The 24,103-nt window shown below is 34.8% G+C and overlaps 3 protein-coding genes across 3 annotated transcripts; 1 reads left to right on the forward strand and 2 right to left on the reverse strand.

The window, feature by feature from the left end:
- Positions 1 to 229: 229 nt before the first annotated feature.
- On the reverse strand, positions 230 to 1,882 carry LOC117915440 (1-aminocyclopropane-1-carboxylate synthase 7-like). The gene is made up of 4 exons (XM_034831034.1): positions 1,760 to 1,882; positions 1,548 to 1,676; positions 1,311 to 1,471; positions 230 to 1,217 (listed from the first exon to the last, which is right to left on the reverse strand). Exons 1-4 carry the CDS (start codon positions 1,880 to 1,882, stop codon positions 230 to 232), a joined length of 1,401 nt encoding a protein of 466 aa, XP_034686925.1.
- A 6,155-nt stretch (positions 1,883 to 8,037) lies between these two features.
- Positions 8,038 to 22,890, forward strand: LOC117918788 (ubiquitin carboxyl-terminal hydrolase 3). Its single transcript, XM_034835685.1, has 9 exons — positions 8,038 to 8,161; positions 8,972 to 9,103; positions 9,243 to 9,281; positions 11,982 to 12,087; positions 15,627 to 15,685; positions 15,800 to 15,874; positions 21,597 to 21,645; positions 21,779 to 21,855; positions 22,439 to 22,890. Exons 1-9 carry the CDS (start codon positions 8,087 to 8,089, stop codon positions 22,535 to 22,537), a joined length of 711 nt encoding a protein of 236 aa, XP_034691576.1. The 5' UTR covers positions 8,038 to 8,086; the 3' UTR covers positions 22,538 to 22,890.
- Positions 22,891 to 23,054: 164 nt separating this feature from the next.
- Positions 23,055 to 23,940, reverse strand: LOC117918799 (oleosin 1-like). The gene has a single exon (XM_034835697.1). The coding sequence runs from the start codon at positions 23,705 to 23,707 to the stop codon at positions 23,306 to 23,308; it is 402 nt and encodes a 133-aa protein (XP_034691588.1). The 5' UTR covers positions 23,708 to 23,940; the 3' UTR covers positions 23,055 to 23,305.
- Between the last annotated feature and the right edge of the window lie 163 nt (positions 23,941 to 24,103).

Below are 24,103 nucleotides of genomic sequence, written 5' to 3' on the forward strand. Positions count from 1 at the left end.
AGTCTTCAGAAATTTAAAATAAAATAAAATAAAATATGCCAACCCTCTTCTGCAGCGCTTTTATGCACAAAGAATCTAAGAGCACAAACTATTGACATTCACTACAAAACAATCACTCTACCAAGCCTTCTTCACAAAGACAGATTCTGAGTGCCAAAATATACTAGTTAAATAAACAAACGGATAAGCTATGCAGATCAACTAACATCTCAGACCATGGCATCATATTTCAGTGAGCAAGTGGCTCTGGTTGTAGATCACCTGCATCCAACCCAAGTGATGTGCAGGCTGCGGCCGCAACCCCACTGGACCCCTCCGCTGCCGCCAATGCATCAGTTTTCCCCATGGATAGTACTGCTATTTCTTGTGCTCGACCAGCCGACATGAATGCCTTTATCCTGCCTAGAGCAACATTCATCTCATCTTCGCTCATATTCCCATAACAAACCCTAAACCATCCCGGTTCTTCGCAGTGGAATGAGCATCCTGGGCTCACGTTCAAGCCGATTTCTTCAAGAATTACTCTCCATAGCTTCATTTCTCCATCCCAATTATCACAAACCAATAAATTCCTCAAGTTAACCCAGCTGAATAGACCTGCATTACCTTCCAAGGAATCGATTCCTATCTCTTTCAACCCCCTCTTGAATTCCCCGTGTCGCCTTTTCAGTCTCTCCTTAATTGTAGCAAGATACTCTGCGATAAATCCAGAGTCGGAAAGAAGGCACTTTAGCAGCACCTGGGTTTGGGAGGATATGAGAGAGAAGCTTGACATTCTCCTTGATGCAGTGATAATTCTGGGGTTTGAAGAGTAGATAGCGCCAATTCGGAAGCCCGGGAGGCCAAGATCCTTGGAGAGGCTATAAACGACATGGACTGTTTCCGGGTCATACTTGTTTGAGCTCTGGACAATTTCAAGTATGCTAGTGAAGGGCTGAGAAGAAAACACAGTTCCAGCGTAAACTTCATCAGAAATGACATGGAGAGATTTTTCAGCAGCGAAGTCGAGTATCTTGGTGAGGGTTTGAGGGGAAATGGTGAGGCCTAGAGGGTTTGATGGGTTGGTTATGAGAATAGCTTTTATGGACTGCTTCTTGCTTAACCCTTCTTGGTAGGCTTTTTCTAAGGTTGGGAGTGTGACTTCAAAGTTGTTGTAGCTATAGCACTTCACTGGTATTATATCCACTCCAGTTCTCCACCTCAAATCCCTATCAAACCTGGAAAAGAAAAATCAAAACAAAAAAAAGTTAAGGCACTGAATCCATATGAGAGGATATATCACTCATGCAGAAATATATGCAAAGGCTTACCCTGGATAGTATGGGGTTGGGACAAGCAAGGCCTCTCCGGGGTCAGCAATGCAAAATGTGAGTATTTCATTGCCGGCGGTGGCACCGGCTGTTAAAACAATCATATCTGGATCAATCTTCACTCTCCTTCCCCTCACTTCTGCCATGAAGTTAGCTAGTGCCTGCATCACATTATTAATCCACAATATTTAACATCTTCACAAGCCAGACACCATTAACATCACATTTGATTATTACCTTTCTAAAATTAGCTAGGCCATGGTAATCCTGATACAGTGCAGTTTGCTTGAAGCTTGTGAGAGTGCCCTTCCATGTAGGGATATCAGAATGCTTCTCCAGCCACTCTTCTAATAGGTCAGTCCCAACCTATAAAGGCACACAAAAGCTAATTCAATCCCCAACCCCTCTCACAAAAATACATTACCAGCTAGAAATTAATTATCAATTACCTGATTCTCAGCAAGACCCATTTGAATAATCCCAGATGGGTTGTAGAGTAGGTCATATGGGTTGAGATCATAGGCTTTCCAACCAGCAAAGTATGGAGAATCCTCACCATGCCTATCAGCCATGGCCAAGGTTGAGAGAGAGCAAAACCCCATCAGCACTACTACACCTTTAACAACAAGCTTTTCCAAGAGGTAGTGCTGAGTATACTGAATGCTTGTGGTCAATGCGGGTACCCTAGCTATTTATAGTGGTCATGACTCATGAGTGTAGAACCCACAGAATTATATATTGGTATTGTTATTGAGTGTAGCTGAGGGCACGAAATTGTTATTGAGTGAGAGATAGCAGTAGTTGAGGGCACGAAACCATAGGCAGTCTCTGTGTATCTCTGTGGGAGACCTGGTTGACCCTCCCTTTTGACGTTAAAACTGAGTTTAATTCCAAAATAATCCTTCCAAAAAAAAAATAGTGGGAATAGTGCCCCTCCCAAAACAGTCTCCGTGTATCTCTCCGATTGACCCTCCCTTTTCACGTTAAAATTGAGTTTAAGTCTAAAATAATTCTTCAAAAAAATATTAGTGGGAATAGTGTCCCTCCCGAAATATTTTTCACAATAGTGTTTTCTATCCACGTAATTATTATCCACGTGAATTTTATTTTTAGGGTAAAAAACCTTCATTCATAACGAAATGGTTTTAAAAGTTTCAAAAATATCCTTAAAATCATAATTATAAATTGGTTTTATAATTTTTTTTAGAATCATAATTACTAATTATGGTTTCAAAAATATTTTTAAACCATACCCGATTTCAACTTTCAATGGTTAATATTGTGATTTTAAAATTATTTTTAAAATCTTCTTTACCATAATAACTATAAAATTATAGTTAATAATTGTAGTTTTAAAAATATTCTAAAAAGCATAATCTTCAAAATAATTTTAAACTAACAATACAATGCAACGGTGGAAAATTATAACGGTACGGTTTAAATGATATTTTTTAAACCATAGTTACTAACTATGGTTATAAAAAAAAGTTTAAATAACAATACTAACTATTAAAAATTATAACGAGTTTTGATTTAAGACATTTGTGAAACCGTTGTCTGTTTCAGGATATTTTTAAACTCATAATTATTAACTATGGTTTTATAGCTATTATGATAAAAAAAATTAAAATAATTTTAAAATTATAATACTAACCATTGAAACATAATGTGGTTTAAAAATATTTTCGAAATCACAATTAGTAATTATGGTTCTGAAAAAAATTGTAAAATCATAGCATGTGACTATGGTATTTCTAAAATTTTTAAAATCACCGTCACCAATGGTAATTTATCATACTAAAAAAAAATATCCACATAAAAAAAGACTATTTTCACAAATATCTCGAGAGGATACTATTCTCACTCTTTTTTTCTTCAAAAATGTATTTTGGGTCTCAACACATTAAAACCTAAAAATCGTAGCGGTACTGAGTTTACTTGAATATACCAAAGGGTCTATGGCTCTATGCCCTTTCAATTCAATTATATTCTTTGCTGCATGCATGCTGCCATTTCTTCATCAATTATTTCACCTAACTCCTCGGATATTTTTTCCATTGGCTTCACTTCACTTGCCATCGACCTACTGTGAAATGCACGATACCTCCACCACATTTTTCTTGTTTGGGATATTCTGCTCTTAGTGTTTGTAGTTACCGGTGTTATTTTTTTTAAAATAAAAACATGTGCGAATAACTTAAAAATGTTTTTAATATTTTTAAAAAACAATTTTTATGTTTAATTTTCAATTATTCTTTGTATTAGTATAATTATTTTTTAAAATAATCTTAAAACTTGAAACTAAATTTATTAAAATCTTAAAAAAAAAATTTATATATATTTTATTTTGAAGAATAATAAGGAAAGAAAAAAAAAATTAAGAAAAATAATTTTTTATATGAGAGAAAATCAATTAAAATATTGTATATTTTCAAATTATTTAATAAAAAAAATGAAGGGAAATGAGTTTTGAATCCAAGAAACGAAGGTAACAAACAATGTCCAGTAAGCGGGTCGTGAGTGCAGGAGTCGAAATGATGGGGGAAGAAAAAAGAGTGATGTCAACTGCCAGGTCAACGCCAGCCAATGGAAATCACGCATCTCAAGGGAGTCAAAGAGTCCAAATATTTTGTTTGTTATTTGCATTTATCCATAAATGTCAACTTCCCCCCATTCTCTGGCCATGTGTTTTTTGTCCTTTGGGTTCGGCCTCTCTCGTTTGGCATTTGCTTCCCAACTCCAGTGGGCCCCCAGTTTCCCACCCTATGGATTATGGATTAGCTCCCAACCCGATTTGGAGTTCCTGGTTTTGTTTTGGGTTGGTTTTACTTTTATGTAACGGTTAATCGCCGAGTCCGGTGAGTCTCGTTGGGAAGTGTTTTCAAAAAACAATTTTAAAAAACGGTTGTTGAAAACATATTTTAAAAACCATTTTTTAATGTTTTGTGAAATAAAATATTGTTAATCTCTTTTGCATGTTTTTTAATATTTGTTGAAAATAAATTTTATATACAATATTTTTTTTCTATATTCATATAATTAATTTTTTTATATATAGTTATAAGCAAAAATAATTAAAAAAAACCATTAAAAAAAAAGTTATTTGAAAACACCTTAATAACTATTTTTTAAAACAGTTCTTAAAAATAGTTTTTAAATATGGTTTTTAAAACTTGTTCTATGATATTTTGAAAACTTTTAACTTGTTTTTAATGTTTTAAAATATATTTTAAAAATAATTATTTTCTAAAATAGTTTTCAAAAAACAAGTAGAAAAAAAACAATTAAAAGATGTTTTTGAATTTATTTTAAATAACAGAAAATTGTTTTAAAAAATAATTATAATAAATACTTTTATTTTCTCCTTTTAAAAATAAAAAATTATTTTTTACTTTGTGATTGTTAAACATGTTTTTCTATTTTTTTGAGTATAAAATAAAAATAACTACGCCTATTTTGAAAATATTAAGGATACTAATTTGCTAAAAAACATCATATCCTTTTCAAATCATTCTAGTACATGTCCTATAAGTAACAACAAAGTTTTAAAGCTACAATACGTATCAACCAAGTTGTTCAAAAGTACAAACTAATGAAAAATTTAATATAAAGCAATCAATAAATAAAATATACATCTATAAAAAATTAATACTATGATTTTTTAAAATTAATCAATTATACAAGTATACAATTATTGAATTATGCATTTATGAAGGAAATGGAAACTTGATTTTATTATTCTAAAAATTACAAAGAGTTTGAGAACAAATTTAGAAAATTAATAATGGCAAATGAAAATTCAATAATTTGATCATTTTTTTCAATTAAAATAAATTTTCTAGTTTATTGTATTTTCCTTTGAACCCTAAGATATCTGCTTTACTAGTCTTTATTGTTTTCAAAAGCATACTTTTTACTTATTTTTTATCGATTATTTAAATTTTAACTTTTTTTACAAATTGCTTACTTTTTGTCTTAGAAAAATGGAATCAAACTTAATACCATCATCTACTCAAAATTCAACCACAAATTCACAATCAATTAAAGGCATCAATGACTCTCCATGAGAAAATGTTTATGAAGAAATATATATAAATTGAAAGAAAGCTCTCATGAGTTTGTATTGCAAAAAAGTTGTGAAAGGTGGGGGGAATTCATAGAATAAAACATCTTGTTAAAAAGAGAGATAATATTGAATCATGTAAATCGATTTCTCCTGATGTTACATTTCAAATGAAAAATTATTTGTAAGAGTTTGTGAAATCTAAAAATATGGCTTAAGAGACTTATGAATATGAACATCCATATGACCCTAATATATCATAGTTTGAAGAAGATATACGAGGATATGAAGAAAAGGTAGATGAAACGCAAAATTCTATAATGATAAGTAGTGAAAAAAGAAAAAAAAAATTAATGGATAAGTATTTTGTACCAAGAAGTACTCAAGGAGTTCAACCTTCAATTAAGAGTGTAATAGTCGATAAATAAGTTGTTTGGAGAGTAGACATGGCTATTAGAAGATTCTTTTATAATGTATGTATTCCTACTAATACTATGAACTTCTTCTACTTCAAACCGATGTTAGACGTTATAGTTGCATTTGGTCTTGGATATAAGGGTCCAACTTGTGATTTCTTATCATGAAATTTGGGCAAAAGTTAGATGTATAATAAGAGGTGATGGTTAAACAAATAATAGACAAAGAACATTCATCAATTTCCTTTTTTATTGAGCCCAAGAAATAACATTTATGAAATCCGTTAATGCTTTAAATATTGAGAAAATTAAACTAATTTATTTCAACTATTTAAGGAGATAGTTGAATAGGTTAGTCTAAGGAATATAGTTTATATGGTCACTGATGACACAACAAATTATATGGATAGGGGAATAATGATTTCTAAAAAATATAAACACATTAATTGGTCTCTTTCATTGTATTAATTTGATTTTTAAGGATTTTGGTAAATTATACCATGTGGCTAAACTTGCAAGACATGTCTCAAAAGTGACAATCTATGGATGGACAAAAATTTTTAAGGCTTGGAGCAACTCACTTGGCTACCACATCATTACATTAAAAAGTCTCCATTATCATAAATATGATTTGGAAGCTTTTGTTACTAACAAGTTTTTTTTGTAGGCTTTAGATATTTGAAGGATAACAAAAAAAAAAAATTGTAGTTTCTATTATATTAGATGATAAATTTTGGAATGATTGTTTCGTGGTTATGAAGCTTGGCTCCATTTGTATGCTTATTACACATTGTTGATTATGATGTAATATCTTTAATGAAGTATGGGTATGAAAACTTGTATAGGGTTCATTTGGGCATTAAGAAACTATATAATTATAACCAAAGATTACATAAACCTTACACACAAATCATAAAATAGCGATGAAATCAACAACTAAGCAAAAACATTTATGCAATAACTTATCGGTTGAATCCATGTTTCCAATATGATCAAGAAAACTTTTGTGACAAGCCAAGGATTATTAGAGGTATCATGGATGTTATTGATAAAAACACTACAAAAACCAAACATAAAGTGATGAATGAATTAAGGTTTTTTCATGACAGATTAGAAAGTTTTGGAAGAGAATTTGTTTATGCTTCACACAATATACTTCAATGAAGTAAAAGTTAATTAATTAGTGTGATTATTAATTTTCATTACTTAATATTTATTATTGTATCTTAAAATTTAGATTATTATATCTTTAAACTTACTAAATTTTTTCCTTTATTTTTAATATGAAAATGATTATTAAATGAATAGTGGAGGTTGCATGGGTACAATGCACCAAATTTGTAAAAGTTGACAATTCAAATATTGAGTCCAACTTCATCCTCTTGAGGACGTAAGAAAATTTTGAATGTGTACATATCACATATGATATCTATGATACAATATAAGATATTATATTGGAGATGTTGAAATTTTGATAGAATACATTATTTTTTATAATTATTTTTAATTTTTATAACATTTAAATTATAAATTTATGATGTCATCGGTTTGATCGTGGTTCATTGGTCCAATTGATGAACCGTGAATCGATAATTTTTTTGACTTAAATACCGATCTGATTTTTAAAATATTGATTTTATGGAGAAAAATACATATAACAACTTGTAGAATAGTAAATAATGAGCACCAAATTAATGGTAGTATCCTCTCTAACCAAAGAATATATCATGGTAGGGTGGTAGGATGCAATTAAGACTAATCCTAATTATTCATATCTTATTAAAAGTCACATTTAATTTTCCCACACATTTGTTTTTTACTCTTTCCAAATATCTCTAAGATAACCATGAATTTGATCTCTATTGTGCTATATATTAAATTTATACTTCATTTTTTCTTTGCATTAAAAAATTTGGAGTATTGAAATTTGAAACCCAAGTAATAAAACTCTAATGAAATTATAAAAATAGTTACGCTAGAATATTAATAATATTGCTATAATAAGAAAAAAAATATTCTTAATTTGATTAAAATATTAATGGGGGATATTTGAAAATAATTTAGAAGTTAAATATTTATAATAGGCCATTTAACAATGGCCTGAAAAGTGGAAGCCCGGCCCACGTTTAGCTCAAAGAAGGGTAGGCCCGGCCCGGACCAAGCAGAGAGCCGTACAGGGTGGGACTTCGACCGACCGAAAGCCTATATATAAAACACGCTTCTGCCACATTTCTTTCAAATCAAACAGCGATTTGGTATACGATTCGTTGCGAGAAAGAAGAAAAGAGAAAAAGGTGATGGCAACACCAGATGAAAGTCCTTCTGCTAAGAAGTGGCTTCCTCTCGAAGCTAACCCCGATGTTATGAACCAGGTTTCACTTTCTATCTCAGACTACTCTCTGTTTGGTTACTGAGAAAATGGAGACTAAAAGGAGAAATTCAAATTTTGAACCTCAGTTTTTGCATTCGCAGTGAACTAAATCAGGATTGAGTGTATTTTTCCTTGCTTTTTCTCAGTTTTCTCGAACTCCAAAAGCAGGCTTACCGTTCTTTTTTCTGGAATTTGGCGTAGAAGTTGTGTTTTCTCAAATTGAATGGTCTTTTGAATGAGCTTAATACCATATTTTGATTCCTTGATCTTGAGTTTTTCATTTCTTTCGGAGAAAAAGCAGCAGAAGAGATAAGAAGTTATCTTTCCTTTGCTTTTGCTTTATTTTCGAGGGAACAGGACCGAGAGTTTTAGGTTTTTTGAAATCTGGTGGGGGGAAATTATGCTCGTTTTTTTTTTTTTTTGTACATCGATGACCGTTGTCTTCTCTTGGATGATAGATTTACAGTGATTAGAGGAAGATCTAAATGTTGCTAATTTGATTGATTTTCATTTTTGAAAATTAAATGATTGTTGAGTTTGAATAAAGAAATTTTAGATGTGATTTTGATCCCGCTGCAATTGATTATGATTAATCGTACTTCTTCTACAAGTAGAGTTAAGAAAACCTGTAGATTTGATATACTCCCAATTGATGTTGCACTGCCACTTTGTAAATTAAGTTAAATAGTGATAGTCATCGTACCTTCCAACAAAAGTGAAAAATAATGAGTTGCATCAACCATGATGGAAATTTTGGATAAGTAGTTGGCTTCATGGACGCAACTGAATTACCCTTTTGGTCATGGTGCAGTTCCTTTGGGGTCTTGGACTTTCGGAAGATGAAGCAGAGTGTTATGATGTTTATGGTCTGGATGAAGAACTCTTAGCAATTGTTCCAAAGCCTGTCCTTGCTGTGCTGTTTCTTTATCCCATTACTACACAGGTGTGTTTGTTAAAGCCTCTGTCTTCTGCATTTCTGTTGATGGTGGTTGTTCTTGAACTTGAGTCCTCTAGGAATTTGTTAAATGAAATTGCATTATTTTAAGCTGATTTTGAATGAAGTTTTCATTTCTTTTTTTCAGAGTGAAGAGGAGAGAATCCTGCAGGATAGTACAAAAAGGGTAAGTGCTGTGGCATTTTAGTTACATTATATACATGTTGAGGATGATATAGTTTCATTATTATTTGTTATTTCGCATCTAAGGATGTATCATTGTTTATCTTTTAATATTTTATGGCTAGATGATCTAATTGATAATCCAATATACATGTTTCTAACTGTATGCTGCATTGGATGACTAGGCAGGTTGAAGTCAGACATGAGAATGACAGTAATTGATTAGAAATTTATCATAGTTAAACCCCAATCAATATTCAAATGTTGGGAGGAAAGCTACTCAGGCTTGATCATGCTGCTTTCAAATTGTCAATGCATTTGCAGTGCTAATTAGAAGGCTAAAAATTATATCAGCACTTGACTATGTGTGAAGAATCAGAAACTCGTTAAATTCAGATTGAACATCAGAAACTTATCTGATTCATCTTCCAAAACCAAATGGACAAGTATTACTTTTTTTTTTTTATAAAAAAAATGGGTACTTTCTGTGAAGTATATTAAAAAATCATTGTATTCAATCTACTGAACCAATCTCAAACTAAGAACTCGGCAAACACATATTCTTCTGTCAAAAGTTTAATTAAGAGGCCCTAGAGGGTTAATCTTCAATAAATTATGTCATGCAAGACTTGATCTTCATCCTTGAAAATGGAGGAACAGTATGCTTATGAAGACAATCCATTAATAAAGCTTCAACTGTGTGTATTTTCTCATAATTCCCTATCCATTGAGCTGAAAGAAACCTATGTTTTCGTAGCAAAGTTGACATTGTTTTTTTTTATTTCCATGTCCACAAATTTTCTCTTTAATTTAAAGGATTTTGGTCCATCAGCTGAGGGAACTTCTGTCTAAGTTTTTTCAATAAAGGATTTTTGTTATTTATCATTTCTGGCATTGATTTTAATATTTATTTTTACATTTGATTTTCAGACTCAAATTGTCTTGTTGATGCACCCTCTCATATTTTAACACTTTACCTATAGGATTTACTATTTATTCAACTTGAGTTTGCTTGTATTGACATGTAATGTAAGTGTTCATAGAGTGAAATTTTTTGAATTGTTGACTCATGACCAGTTTGGTGTGATTTGGCTCCAAATTTTTGGTCTCTACATGTAGTATATGTGGAGATTGTATAAATATATTAATGGTTGAGAATAAGAGATCAATGGCAAATCAGTAATCCACCAGGATTATAAAGGTGCTCAAAGACTTGGCTGGGAACTTCCTGTCCTTGAAACCTAAGGTGCATTGTTCTCAATCATGGCTCCCTAATGTGGGGGATATGCTGAAAACCATATTGATTGGCCTAGGAGAGCAAGGAAGTTAGTTCAAGGGACTTGCAGCAGAATAAACCAATCTAAATTTTGAACTATGTGGGTCTGTGCATGTTGAGGTGAGTGGCTGGTTGTTATGATTCCCTTTGTGTTCTTGATGATTTGAACCAACCCCTAATTAGGTGATTGCTAAATAGCTCTAGAATTCACAGAAAGGATGATGATGGCACTAAATACTATAGAATCAAAGGGAAGGTAAACACTGGTGGAGATATTGGCAACAAATATAACTTGAAAGAGATGCATAAAATAAGAATCAGGGAAGTGTAGTAACAATGAGACATATCTAAGCATTGAAATCCATAAACTCAATGATATTACAATCTTGGAGGTAATTTTGAATCAATATATCTCTGAAAAAGCACACAATTTAGTATTGAATGCTTTAGGATCTGCTTGATAACTGTTCTTGAAAATAGAAAACAAATTTCTAATTTAAAAAACATATTTGGAAGACTTTTGATAGAAAACAGTTTTCTAGAATTTGTTCTGAAAACAGGTTGTTTTTTAGAACAAATTTAAGGTGTTTTCAATTGTTTGTAAGAAAGTGTTCTAAGAAACAATTGAAATGATGGAGCATATTCTGAAAGATTTTAATTATATGTAAGTCTCCAACAACTTAATAGAGAATAAGTCAAGAAAACTGCTTTTTATATTTGTACCCTAATAGAATTTTATTCTTAAAACCAACACAATCAATGTTGGTTTACAATCTGAAGAGAGTTGATCTATCAATTGTTTTAAAAGCATTTGAGAACTATTGTTAAGAATTGTTCTGAAAAACCGTTTTTTGAAAATTGTTTCCAAAATGTTGCCAAACAAACTTTTAGGCTATGTTTGGTTCTCGAAAAGTATTTTGGAAAGAAAAAAAATGTTAAAATGAAAATTATTTTCTTATGCTTGGTTTTACTATAAAAAATAGTAAAGAAAATGAAATATTTTTTTTAATAGACAAAAAAAAAAAAAAAATTTAAACTTTAAAAAAAATAAGCTATAAACTTTTGTATTTTAAAATTATTTAATCTTTATATACAATAGTTGAAATAAATGAAATGAGTTTGAAGTTGAATAATTTATTGATTTTAAATCTATTTTTTATTTTCCTTCACTTTTTCTTTCCTTCTACTTTTCCTCTCTATTTTCTTTTTCTTACATTTTCCCTCAAATTTTCCTGGAACCAAACATAACCTTAATTTCCCATTTCTTAATCCCCTGGTTGTCACATGAGAGATGATATATTTTGTAAAGTTTTCCTCTGTTCTTAGTTATTTTAACTAGTTAAAGAACCCTGCATGACTGCATGAGAATTCCTGTCATCCGGCTTGGTATATTTTGCTTAGGATCTATTCATATTGTATTGACTGTAGGAGACTAGCAATAAAGTTTACTTCATGAGACAAACTGTGGGGAATGCTTGTGGAACAATTGGACTTCTCCATGCTATTGGGAATGTCACTTCAGAGATTAAGCTTGGTAACTTTTCTCTCTTCTCATTTCCTTGGCAGCTGTTTATGCTCCTTTTCATGGATGATTTAAGTCATGCTTTTATCATGTATGATATTTTTGCATCCTATTCCTATGGATTTGGTTGTGTAGGTAAGCTATATGTTATTATAACAGAAGGAAAATTATTGAATTGAAAGTAAGCTAGATATGTTTACTTCGAACCTGTAAAAAAAAAAAAACTAAATAAAGAAAAAATAAAAAATAAAAAGAAAGAATTTAACTAAAACTGAACAGTTCATGTTCTTCAACAAGCCATCTTAATTACTTTTACCTCTCTGAGGTTTGGCTTTATTGCAGCCTTTTGCTTCATTGTTAAGTCCTTTGTTTTTTCTCCCTCATTTGTTTTTGCCTTCCATTGGGCTGGATGCCAACTATGTGTCTAGGAAGTGTCACATTGTCGTTGGATGCCATCTGTTGAATTTCCAGTGGGTTTTTTTGTCATGCTCTGCTAATTTTTGGTGATGGATTGAAAGTTAGTTCATGAAAGGCTTTGTGGTGGGGTGACCAAGTTTCTTGTTGGATCTACTCTCCTCTATCTTACGTCTAGTTCTAGAGACTTTACCATCTCTGGTGTTTATTCCTTCTCCCAAACCCTCTTTCCTGGGATTTTAACTCTTGACATGGTCTTACTCATCATGAAATTGATGACCTTTTATCCATTGTACTTGCTCTACATAATGTTCACTGCTTCCCATATTTCCAGAACTGTAGGTGCTAGACCCTAGAACCTATAACCTTCTTCCTCCAAATCCTTCTTTTGTGCCCACTTAACAATCCATTGCCATCAATGTTATTTGGAAGTCCATTGTTCCACCTATAGTCAGAGTCTTCCTCTGACTGGGTGCTAGTAAGAAGATAAATACTAATGATTTGCTATAGATCAGGGAACCATTAAGCTATTAACCTTGATTGTTGTGTTTCATGGTTGGAGAGTGGTGAGACAACTGACCATCTTTCCTTCACTATTCAGTTGCCTTGGAGCTATGGCAGAGGTTGTTCTTTTCGGCTGTCATTTTATCAGCTCACCTTAGGGATATTTTTGATGGGTTGGTTATGCTTTTCAAGGTTCTAGAAGGAGTTCTGAAGGGAGAGTCCTTTGGAGAAGTGCCTTCTTGATCATCTGTTTGGTGATTTCACTAGAAAGGAATGATAAGATTTTTGAGGTGAATGTGGATGTCATTGAAGTTGGATAAAATTTGTTACCCTCACGTTTTCTTTGAGTGGCTATTACATGTTATCTGATGTCACGGAGACACCCTTGTTGGTTAGGTGTTTGAGAAAATGCATTGGTCTTATTCCTCTCTCTCCAAGCATAAACCTACAACTCTTAGTTGGATCCTTCAACTTGTTCCTCTTATTTTGTTGCCATGCTCTTTTTCTCCACAGGGATACAATCATGTATAAGGCATGGGTTGTGGTGCTGGTACGTGCATCATAGAGAAGTTTAACTTTGGAGAAAAAGGCATGGACTAGTTATAGAAAAGATCTAGCGTGTTTCTGAGAAAAAAAACATATGGACTTAACAAAAAGTTCACATCCATGGAAATAAATTTCCTCTCTGTTGGAAGGTTAAAACAATCAAAATCCTTTTGTGTCTAAAATCCAGATTTCATGCACATAACTCATGTTTGCTCTATCTTTTGCCACTAAATGAACTGAAGGTTGCAGAGATTGAGTACATTTAATGCAGTGTGGTTTTATGTCCTATCATTAGCTCAGGTAGTCCTTGTTTCTGGTGTTTCAACCACCCATCAGTTGCTCCTTGGAAGTGGTTATCTTCCCAAGATTTCAAGCTAAAGCTACCCACTAGTTTTAATCCCAGTCAAAATAAAAAGGCCCAATCCTGCTTGATTAACTTCTTGAAACTACAAGCATTGGCAGAACTAGGCTCTCTGTTCTTAAATCATGAAAACTTACAGTGTGTTTATGTACCCCAGTAAAGCGCTTAGAAGTACAAATTTGGAGCTTAAAGGCTCTTTTCAGCAAAGCTGTGGGTACTTTGATATGGCAGAAAAAGCCTAAAAGAAAAGGTTGCAAAAGTTAAAAAAATTTATGTATGAGATGGCGATCATATTTTAATCTTTTCAGAATTAATTGACCAGAAGTTACAGTTGTGACAAACAGACCCTTTGCTGTTCTCTTAAAAATGCACCCAATAGCTTTCTTCTTTGCATCAATTAAAGAAGCCGCATAATGGTGAGAATTTTAAGCATTTCATTTCCAGAAAATCTTAGCTGTGCTTCCTTAATGTTTCTATTGAGAGACCCTATTTTTCTTCCTCTACTCTTAATAATTAAGCCCAACATTGTTTAAGCAAGATCATTGTTTCCATATTACTTCATTGTTTGTTCTTTGGGTACTAATGTTATCCATTCCACCACTGAGAGTTGTTCAAGTTGTTCTCAGGTTCTTATATACTCATGATTTATTTGATTTGTCTTGTTGACCAGAAAGATTAATAACCAAAAATGCCATGACCTCCATGATACAGAAAGAAGCCTCAAAGCCAGGTTTAAATGACAATAATCAAAAGGAGGGATTCCAAGGCTGTTATTGGAAAGGTTACACCCCATGGCACAATCCAAATAATTCCAAATAACCTGTAAATAAAGAAATTTTACAAATGTTAAAACCCTTTTGAATTATTGAAGACTGACTTGAAAACATAGTCGTAGGTGCAAGGGAAGGTGCTCTTAGAGGGTATTGAAAAGTCTTCTAGATCTCAACTGCATATTTCAGCTGACATTTACAGAGGTTGTTCTCTTTCTTGTTAGAGAGTTTAATTAATTATTAATTAGACAGTACATCTATTATTATTTTTTCTTCAAATCTCAAGGAAATGACTTCGACTCCAAACAATATAAATATGCAAAATTTCCAGTTTATCCTTGAGTCTATTAATTTAGGATTTATTTGTTGTTTTTCTTCAATGTTGTGAATAAATGTTGTAGGACTCATTGCCATGGGCCTGGTTGCAATTGACTTAGGAAAGAAAAAAATAACCACTTAAATCTATTTTTTATTTTTCGTCACTTTTTCTTTCTTTCTACTTTTCCTCTCTATTTTCTTTCCTCGAATTTTCCTTCAAATTTTCTAGGAACCAAACATAGCCTTAGGGTGCACCCCCTTTCATTTGCACTCTTTTAATAGATTCTTTGTTTGCTTATCAAAAAAAAAAAAAAAAACCCACAAAAGAGAAAAAACATAACCTACAAGAAAACCACTATGAAGTATTTGCTTTGTAGTCTTTCCCTTACAAACCACCTCAAAAGTAAGGCATCTCCCCAGCCAAGAATTGACTATGGGTCCTCTCTTAAACTTGCCAGATCCAGGTACCTAAGCTGCTATCTGTAATAACAGTAGTAGAGAGGTATACACCAGATTTATTGAAGGATTCAATTTCTTTTCAAATATGTTTTGCTTTAAAAGGCAGGATGGCCCAAGTCCATGTTCTTAAAATGCTGATGACAATCATTTTTAATTTTTGGCCATTTCCTTGTTTTCAGTTGAGGGATCGTTCTTGGATAGGTTTTTCAAATCCACTGCAAGCATGGACCCACTAGAGGTTTTTCCTTTTTTCTGCTCTTTTTTTGGCCCTTTTTTGGTCAGTTGATGGATTTAAATGGTTGTCCCATTTTTAATTCTAATTGCTATCTGTTATCCATTTAATGTTGTGTAGCGTGCAGCATACCTTGAGAATGACCAAGAAATGGAAGTTTCTCATTCAGTAGCAGCTACTGCTGGTGATACAGAGGTAAGTTTTAACTTTTAGTTATTATTGCAATATGAAGAGAATCATGACCAAATATTCTACATCTCCGCAACGTTTTAAGTTGGGTATAGTAAATGGACAGTTAAGTTTAGCATTTTGAAATGCTTCTTTATTTATTAAAACTGAAATGTGGAGAGGAACCGATTTTTTTGTTTATTCTAAATCATGCACATTCTAGTTAGCTACCCTATATATTAAATAGTTCCCAACAATTAAGTCACCCAACAATTTAGAATTTTATTTATTGACTTGGGACATTTTGATCCAAGAAAAAAAATGGTTTTTGAAAAAACAGTAGTCCTTCAGCTGCAGAACAGATTGAACCATGGCTGCATAAAAATAAGTTGTTACTTCTGTGAAATAAGTTAAATTAGGTTTGCATACTAAAGCAATGAACTGGAAGCAGTTCGGTGCACAGATTGGATTTACAGAACCTGATTTTTTAGCCCTTCCATTTATTTATTCAACTTGCACATGCCATTAATGACCATCTGCATGGATAGTGACCTTGTTACGTAATTGGTTCCTTTCGACATCACATATATGTCAGAAGTAAAGTCACACTTCTTCAGTGATCCTAGAATTCGACTATAGCCAAGTGTAGCTCTTGAATTGGGGATGGAGATGGTCACAAAAAGGTGTCATCTTTCACAAGGATATTGTTGAAGCTCATTGAAGCAGCCAGACCTTATAGCGAAGCTAGCAACTCTGCCCCTATAGCTAGCCCTTGCTTGGTAGGCTTGGAGAAAACTCTGATATCCCTACCTGCATTGTTTATATAGTGGCCACTATCTACCCATATACCTACCCAACCTAGGTTCCCAAAGCAGCAACCGTTAAGATATAGCTGTGGACAACCCAGGGGTGGGGTTTTGCTGCTGTGATTTGTTTTGCACCTGATACACCTCACCTTGCTACTCCTATTCATACAGCAAGCAGATTTCCAATCTGACACAATCACCTTCCATGGATATCCTAAAGAGCATCCATTAAAATTTAGCTTTAGACAACTCTAGGGGATAAGTTGTGGTCTTGTGGTTTTTTTTTTTTGCTCCTCAGTCCTCATGCCTCAACTAGCACCTCTTATTCACACAAACAACAGATTTCCAATATAACATGATTGTGCTCACTAGAATCCAAATAATTAAACCCCTAAAGATATAATGAATAATCTTCTGTTGGATGCTCTCAAGTGCCCCGAGCAATTTTCTCATGTACAATTATTTTAAAATTCTAGAAAAATTTTATTTTTTAAATAACAAGGGTTTCTATTTAGATGCAACCTAAAAACCCTATGGCTTTCATATAAATACCTAAGATTTTTTATTCATTAGTGAGCCTAATAACAAAAAAACTGTTGTTATTTTGTCCTATTTAAGAATGAAAATGTACAAAAAGAGCTACAATGAGGCACATCAAAGTACACAGTGAGTATACAAAGGGTGCTAAACTCAAAGAACAAAAAAAGAGACACAATTCCATCTCCAACCTCCCCAAACTCAACTAATCAACAAAATCCACCATAGATATAAGTGTCTCCTTTATACAGTGTCTTACACAATCCAAAAAGTTCCACATGAATAATGTTTTGAACACTTGCTTTGAATGTTCCACATTATCACAAGCCCTTCAATTTGGCTCTCTGGATTGCCCAAAATAAACACAAACGGGCTATTGTCCATGCTCTCCTCCTTTTCTTCCCAACATAGACCCCTTCCAGCTAAGCAACATCACTCTTGTTGAAGAATGGATCATCCAAGCTATCCCAAACGTGGAAAAGACCCACTGCCACAACATGCTTTCTAAAACAGAATGTAGAAGAATATAATCAATCAATTCTTCTTCCTGCTTACACATGCAATATCTGTTCATTATAGACATACCTAACTTTTTCAATTAATCGAAAGTCAAAATCCTTCCCTATGATGTTTCCCATAGAATCCATGGGTTCTAAACATTACTAGTTGAAAAAGGCTTTGAACCCCTTGGCTCCAAAAAGGGGTAGAAACACTTGACTGAACTTTGCCACTTTTAGACTCCAACTAGGCCATTCTATCCTTTGTACCCCATCTCACTATATGCTTTTGAAGGGTCCTCAGAAAGGTCTCCACCATCTCTAATTCCCAATCATGAAATTGCCTCAAAAAGCAAGGTCTCTAAAGATCCCTGTCCATTATCTACTCCCATGCATCTGCTACTCATGTGTCTTTCGAACTAGCTATAGCATATAAGGTGGGGAAGGAGTCTCTCAAAGGGGAGTCACCACACTCCCTATCCAACCAAAACTTTACACTACTGTCATCCCCTATAATAAAGTGAGCTCTACTTTTAAAAGCCTCTCATCCTTGTAGCCTTCAACTATCATACACCAAAACCAGAGCACCAACATCCCTCTTCTCCCCTAAACTTTAATAACCCACTTCCATAAAGGTTCATTTTTTGAGGCAAATCTCCAACCCCTCTTGCCTAAAGGAGCAGAATTTAAGATAAATAGATTGTTAATTTCAGAGCCTTTATTTTTCTTTAGGTTTGCAACTTGAAGACTAATTGACTAGATGAGGTTTTTTCCCAAGAGCTTCGCCCCACCCCCATAGGAAGTCTCGTTAAATCTTCAAACGTCTTAAAGTCACCTTTCTTGAAATCACTAGTATACAATAGATCAATATGGTTGACAAAGTGTTCTTTATCAAAGTGAGTCTTCCCCCCTTTCGACAAATACTATCTCTTCTGTAGGGACAACCCTTTTCTAAAATCTCTCCTCCACCACATCCCAAACTATCGGCAACTTCAAAGGCACACCCAAAGGAAATGCCAAAAACATGGAAGGAAGCTCCCTCATCCTACATCCTAACTCAAAAGCCAACACTTCCTCATTATCTATCATCTCGACTGGGATAAACTCACTATTCTCCATATTGATTTTTAACCCAAAAATTGCCTTAAACCATATGAGAGCCTAGTTTAGGAAAAACAATTGCTCTTAGCTAGTTTGATAGAAAAATAATAGTCATTAGCATAAAGGAGGTGAGTCATCTCAACACCCTTACGACCCATCTATCTCACCTTGAAGTCAAAAATGAAATCTCCTTCCCTAGCCTTCATTAATAAACGAATGAGAGCCTCCATGACCAAAGCGAATGAATAAGGGGAGAGGGATTTCCTTGCCTTAGGCCCTTAGAGCTATGAAAAAAATCTATGGGAGTCCCGTTGATCAAAATAGAGAAACTAGCAAGAGATAGACACCATTTCACCCATCCCTCACATTTCTGGTTGAAGCTTATTTTATCTATGATTGCTAATAAGAAACTCCAATCTACATGGTCTTAAGCTTTTTCTCAATGTCAAGTTGACAAATAGCCTCGAGGGAGTTACCCTTGAGCCTTGAGTCAATGGCCTCATTTGCTATAAGAGCCACATCTGAAATTTGTCTACCCTCAACAAAGCATGATGAACATTAGAAACAACTTTGCTTATTACCCTCTTCAATGTGCTTACCAACACCTTACAACTTGTTAAACCCTCCCACCAAACTAATGGGTTTGAAGTCTTTCAAATCCTTTGACCCCCTTGTTTTTTGGGATTAAAACCAAGAAAGTAGCATTTAAACTAACAATAAAGGAGTTGCCCTAAAAAAACTCACTATAAAATCCCATGACCTCAAGCAAAAAATTCACTAAAAAGTCCCATGACCTCAAGCTTAACAAATTCTTTGTCAAAAAGCCATAGTGAACCTATCTAGCTTGGGAGCTTTATTCCCACTCAAGCTGGGCAAGGCAAAAAACATTTCCTCTTCTAAGAAAGGAATCTCCAAACTCCTTAAATCTCCACACTCTAAAAGAGTGAAAGACATCCCACTGATACTAGGACTTTGGGCTCTTGCCTTGGAAAATAAGCTACAAAAGACATTTGCAACCCCCTCTTTTATATCTACATCCTCAGATAGCTAGGTCCCATTCACTCTGACTCTAGCCATGAAGTTCATTCTTTTGTGAGCATTAGCCATTTATGAAAAAAGCTGGTGTTCTTAACCCCCACCCTCAAGCAAATCTTTGTTGACTTCTACCTCCAAGATAAAATCCTTAACTTCATTGACAAATGGAAACTAACTTCCGCCCACTCTTTCCTTTATTGCTTTCTTTGCTTGAACGTCCATCATAATTGTCAATCCTTTAGACTGGCCCCCGACAAAACATTTTAACCCCTAGAAGACCTAACCATAAGAATCACCCTGCTTTCAGATCTCCTCAAACTCCCACCATTGAAAGCCTCCTAAAGAAGGAAAACAAGAAGGATCCCTATCCCTTGAAGAAGCAAAAGAAAAGGGCAAACCTGGAATTTAGCCACTCAAGTCAGTAGAGCCTCCTCATTGGCCGACAACCAACCTGTGTCCCCTGATGCATCTCCATAGCCTTCCATGCCTGGCTGCTTGCCCCTGGATCTTCCCTCTCCTGCGGAAGCTTCTGAAAAGTGAGAACGGCACCTTCTCCCATCTCTCTCCAACAAATCTCCGTAGACAAAGGGTTGTAACTTTGGGCGACTCTCCCCCCATGCTTAAAATCAATAGAGCCATTTTTCATTCCTTTTTTTTGGCCTATGCTTTTTTGATTGATTGTTTATTTATTTTCTATTTGAAGAATTTTGATCATACACTATTTCCTAGTTTTACTTATTCTTGACATTAGTAAACGGTTATGTCGTATGGAGTATTTCCAATAGTCCCATGTTTTTTTAAATTACTTGTAAAAGAATAGGAACCATTGCCTCTGCTCCTTAGTGCTTAAAAATTGGATTCATTTTCTAATTAAAGCCACCAATAACTTAACAATCCACTTCTTGAGTTTAAATTGTCTCTTTTTTCTTCAAATCCATGTTAATTACCCAATCTTGGGCTAAAAGGAACTGAATAAATTGCATGTGACATCACATAGAAATGTCAATTTGGTACTGAAAAACATGTGCACAGGGTTTTGGCAGGATTGTATTATTTTACTACTGCTATTGACTGGTGGGATTCAATTATAGTATGGCCATATTAGCTTTTATTTCTTCAACATTTGAACAAAGATATTAAATATGACCTGAGATCAATTTTGAATTTTATGTACACATTATTTTTTTCTTTTTAATTTGATGGCAAATAGAATGGTATGCATTAAAAGGCACCTAACAAAAGAAGGCATAATACTAGTTGTAACTTTGGATTCTTTGTATATTTAATTAAGTTGGATTCTTTTCTTTCTGAACCCAGTTGTGTTAAACACTTCATGCATCCTTCCAAATCCCTTGTTGGCTGAAAATGTTAAAGATATCATCTACGGTGCTTTCTGGAATTGAAAAAGAATTAGAGGATTCCAAAAAAAATGTGCTGCTTCTCTGCATTCAGTTTTGGTCTGTTATATCATGGCTGGACCCTTTAAATGACTGCTCATTCCACCTATATGAAGAGGTGAAAAGCAAAACATGCCCTCTAGAGATGAGGTTCCTTAATTCCTCATCAACTGTTTGAAGATGTGGTATTGTTATTCTAGAAAGGTTTAAGACTGCTAAACTTACATTGACATTGAATTTAAATAAGAACATTTCAGTACTCTTTCTATGAACATCATAAATCACTACTCAATGATAATAGCAACTTGTTCTATCATCCCAACCAACTTATTTGGACAGCTGGTGCTTATGAAGTTTTACAAATTTCTCTTGACAGGCTTCAACTAATGCAGATGCTCATTTTATCTGCTTCTCATGTGTGGATGGTACATACTTTTCCATAAAATTAAATTCTGTCCTTTCCTTCTTTTAGCAGTATGTTGCAGCTAATTGATCCTAATCCAGGTTTACAATGCTCTTTTTTGTTTATCTAAATATAAATAAAAACATGTTTTGTAGGAGAACTTTATGAACTTGATGGACGGAAGTCAGGAGCAGTATCACATGGTCCATCCTCGCCCAGTACCTTATTGCAGGTAAACATTTTCATCTATCCTTCAGATGTAATTCTAGTTGGCAAAGTGATACTAGAAAGGCTTTCGCTGTTATAGAATTTTATAAGAACAATGCTTTAATTTTAAGTTGGAAGTTGAGGAAACATCCTCTAACCATTCAGTAAGGGCTAGAGCTCAAGCACATTCAGGAATCAATCCCACCTTGGGGGCGAGCTTGTGTTTGTGGAGCATAGGATTGGATTTTTGCTGGCGTTGAAGCTACCGACTCAAATCCAAAAGAAAAGAAAAAAACTAATGTGATTGCCCGTTCTGAATTAAAAATGCTTTTTCAAGTCCGCATAAAAGGGGTTGGGTTTCAGTTGGATAAGCCATTGCCCCGAATCTACCCCTTACCCATTCTGAAGTTCCTAGGCTCCTAGCTTTCTTGGCCTGGTTTGTGATTGGGCAGGGCTGAAGCTGCAGCCTGAGTAGATCCACTTGGGTTTTACAGTCTATTCATTCGTCCTGTTTACTTTTAGCCCACAGCTTTGATCCTGTACGTTGCTGTATTCCATTGAGCTTTGGGTTTTGTGTATATATGACTCTGGATCTTGTTTCATCACAGGATGCAGCCAAGGTCATACAGGGTATAATCCAAAAAAATCCGGACTCGATCAACTTCAATGTCATCGCAATTTCAAAGAAACTTGAGGGAGCCTACTAAGGAAGAAGCCCACTATGGATTTCCCCTTCAGAAGTTTTAATTTGATCCAGTCATCCTTCGATTCAATAAGTAGACATTTGGATTTCTATTCTTCGTTTATGTTCATGACATCTTGTGGGCATAGACAAGCCAACATAAAATCATCGGTAATACGTTGAGGAGTCGAAATGAATGGCGGAGAGAATTATTCTGTTTTCGATTTGAAGCAATTATTACGGGGTTTTGATCATCCCATATCGCTCTGTTACATTTTTTACGGGCTTTGTTTCTACCGCGGTAAGACACTAATGTGACACAAATTCAGTGGGGTAAAAAACCGAAGAATGGGAGGGTTCAATCATTGGATGACTAAATCAAGTGGTAATTTTTTATTTTTAAATTGCACCATAGTTCATGAGTGTTTTCAATTTTTTAGTTACCGCATCATGATTGTGGCTGCCGCCCCCGCCGTTCCATTGCCCAAAAGCTAAGTTGATTCGATATATGCCTATTTTAAATCACTTTTGAATAGCAGGAGTACGAAGTTAAACCCACCAGACTTTCTCCTGATACTTCAGAAGAAATTTGCACCCTGGATTTTTGTTTTATTGAAAATAATTCATAAGCATACATCACAGAGGAACATGAACACAGAAGACAAACACAGACACACAACATCAAACATAAACTAGTACTTCAGGAAGAAACAAACCTAGAGCAAATTATTACAAACACAACACCCAAATCCCTTCCTTCTTCCATGACAGTGGCTTCCAGGAACCTGCAACATCAACCCTGCGTTCCTCTAGTGCCAATCTGCTCTGCCGCCCGCTCCTTCACCTCCATGGCCTTGCCCGTCAGCTTGTCTCGTGCGCGATCCAGCTTGTCTGCACCAACTGGGTGCTGTCCCCTTACGTATTTGTACAGCCATAAAAACACCGACACTGCGCTAACTCCAAATCCTCCCGACGCCACCAGCCCACTTGCCGCTAAGAACACCGTTATGGCCGCCGGCACCAGCACAGGGCTGAATATCACCAGCAGCGGCGTGGCCACCACCAGGGCGATCACGGTCCCGGCGAGGGTGAGGCCGGAGAGAACCATGCAGGAGCCGCCGATGGTGGCTGCGGTTGAGGTCTTGATGAGCTGATAAGAAAGCTGGGTTTTCTGAGGCTGGTCTTGATGAGCCATTTCGGATCAAACTGGTTTTTGGGCTTCTGTGGTTGGTGGTAGTGTGGGACTTGGGAGTTGAAGGATTTGAAGGAGAAGGTGGTGGAGGTGAGTAGTGAGAAAGAGGCAGGGGGGGTCACGTGGGTGGTGTTTGTCTGATGCAGGTTTGCATGAACAGAAGGGCGTAGGTGGTGGACACGTAATCTGGGATGTGTTGAGGAGAGAGAGGGAGTTAAGCGGTGATGCAGCCAAGGTGTGACGTGGTCATCTTCATCCCTCGTTACTGCTAATATATTTCAAACAGTGGGCGCTGCCTCCCTCCATCTCGACCCTCCACGTTTGCATTTTAGTCCATTTTGTTCACTTCCATCTTCACATCGGCTTCGTGCAAGGTTTTTCCATTTTTAATAAGTTCTG

The sequence above is a fragment of the Vitis riparia genome, chromosome 1 (assembly GCF_004353265.1).
Source record: "Vitis riparia cultivar Riparia Gloire de Montpellier isolate 1030 chromosome 1, EGFV_Vit.rip_1.0, whole genome shotgun sequence".
In the NCBI taxonomy this organism is placed as follows: Eukaryota; Viridiplantae; Streptophyta; class Magnoliopsida; order Vitales; family Vitaceae; genus Vitis; species Vitis riparia.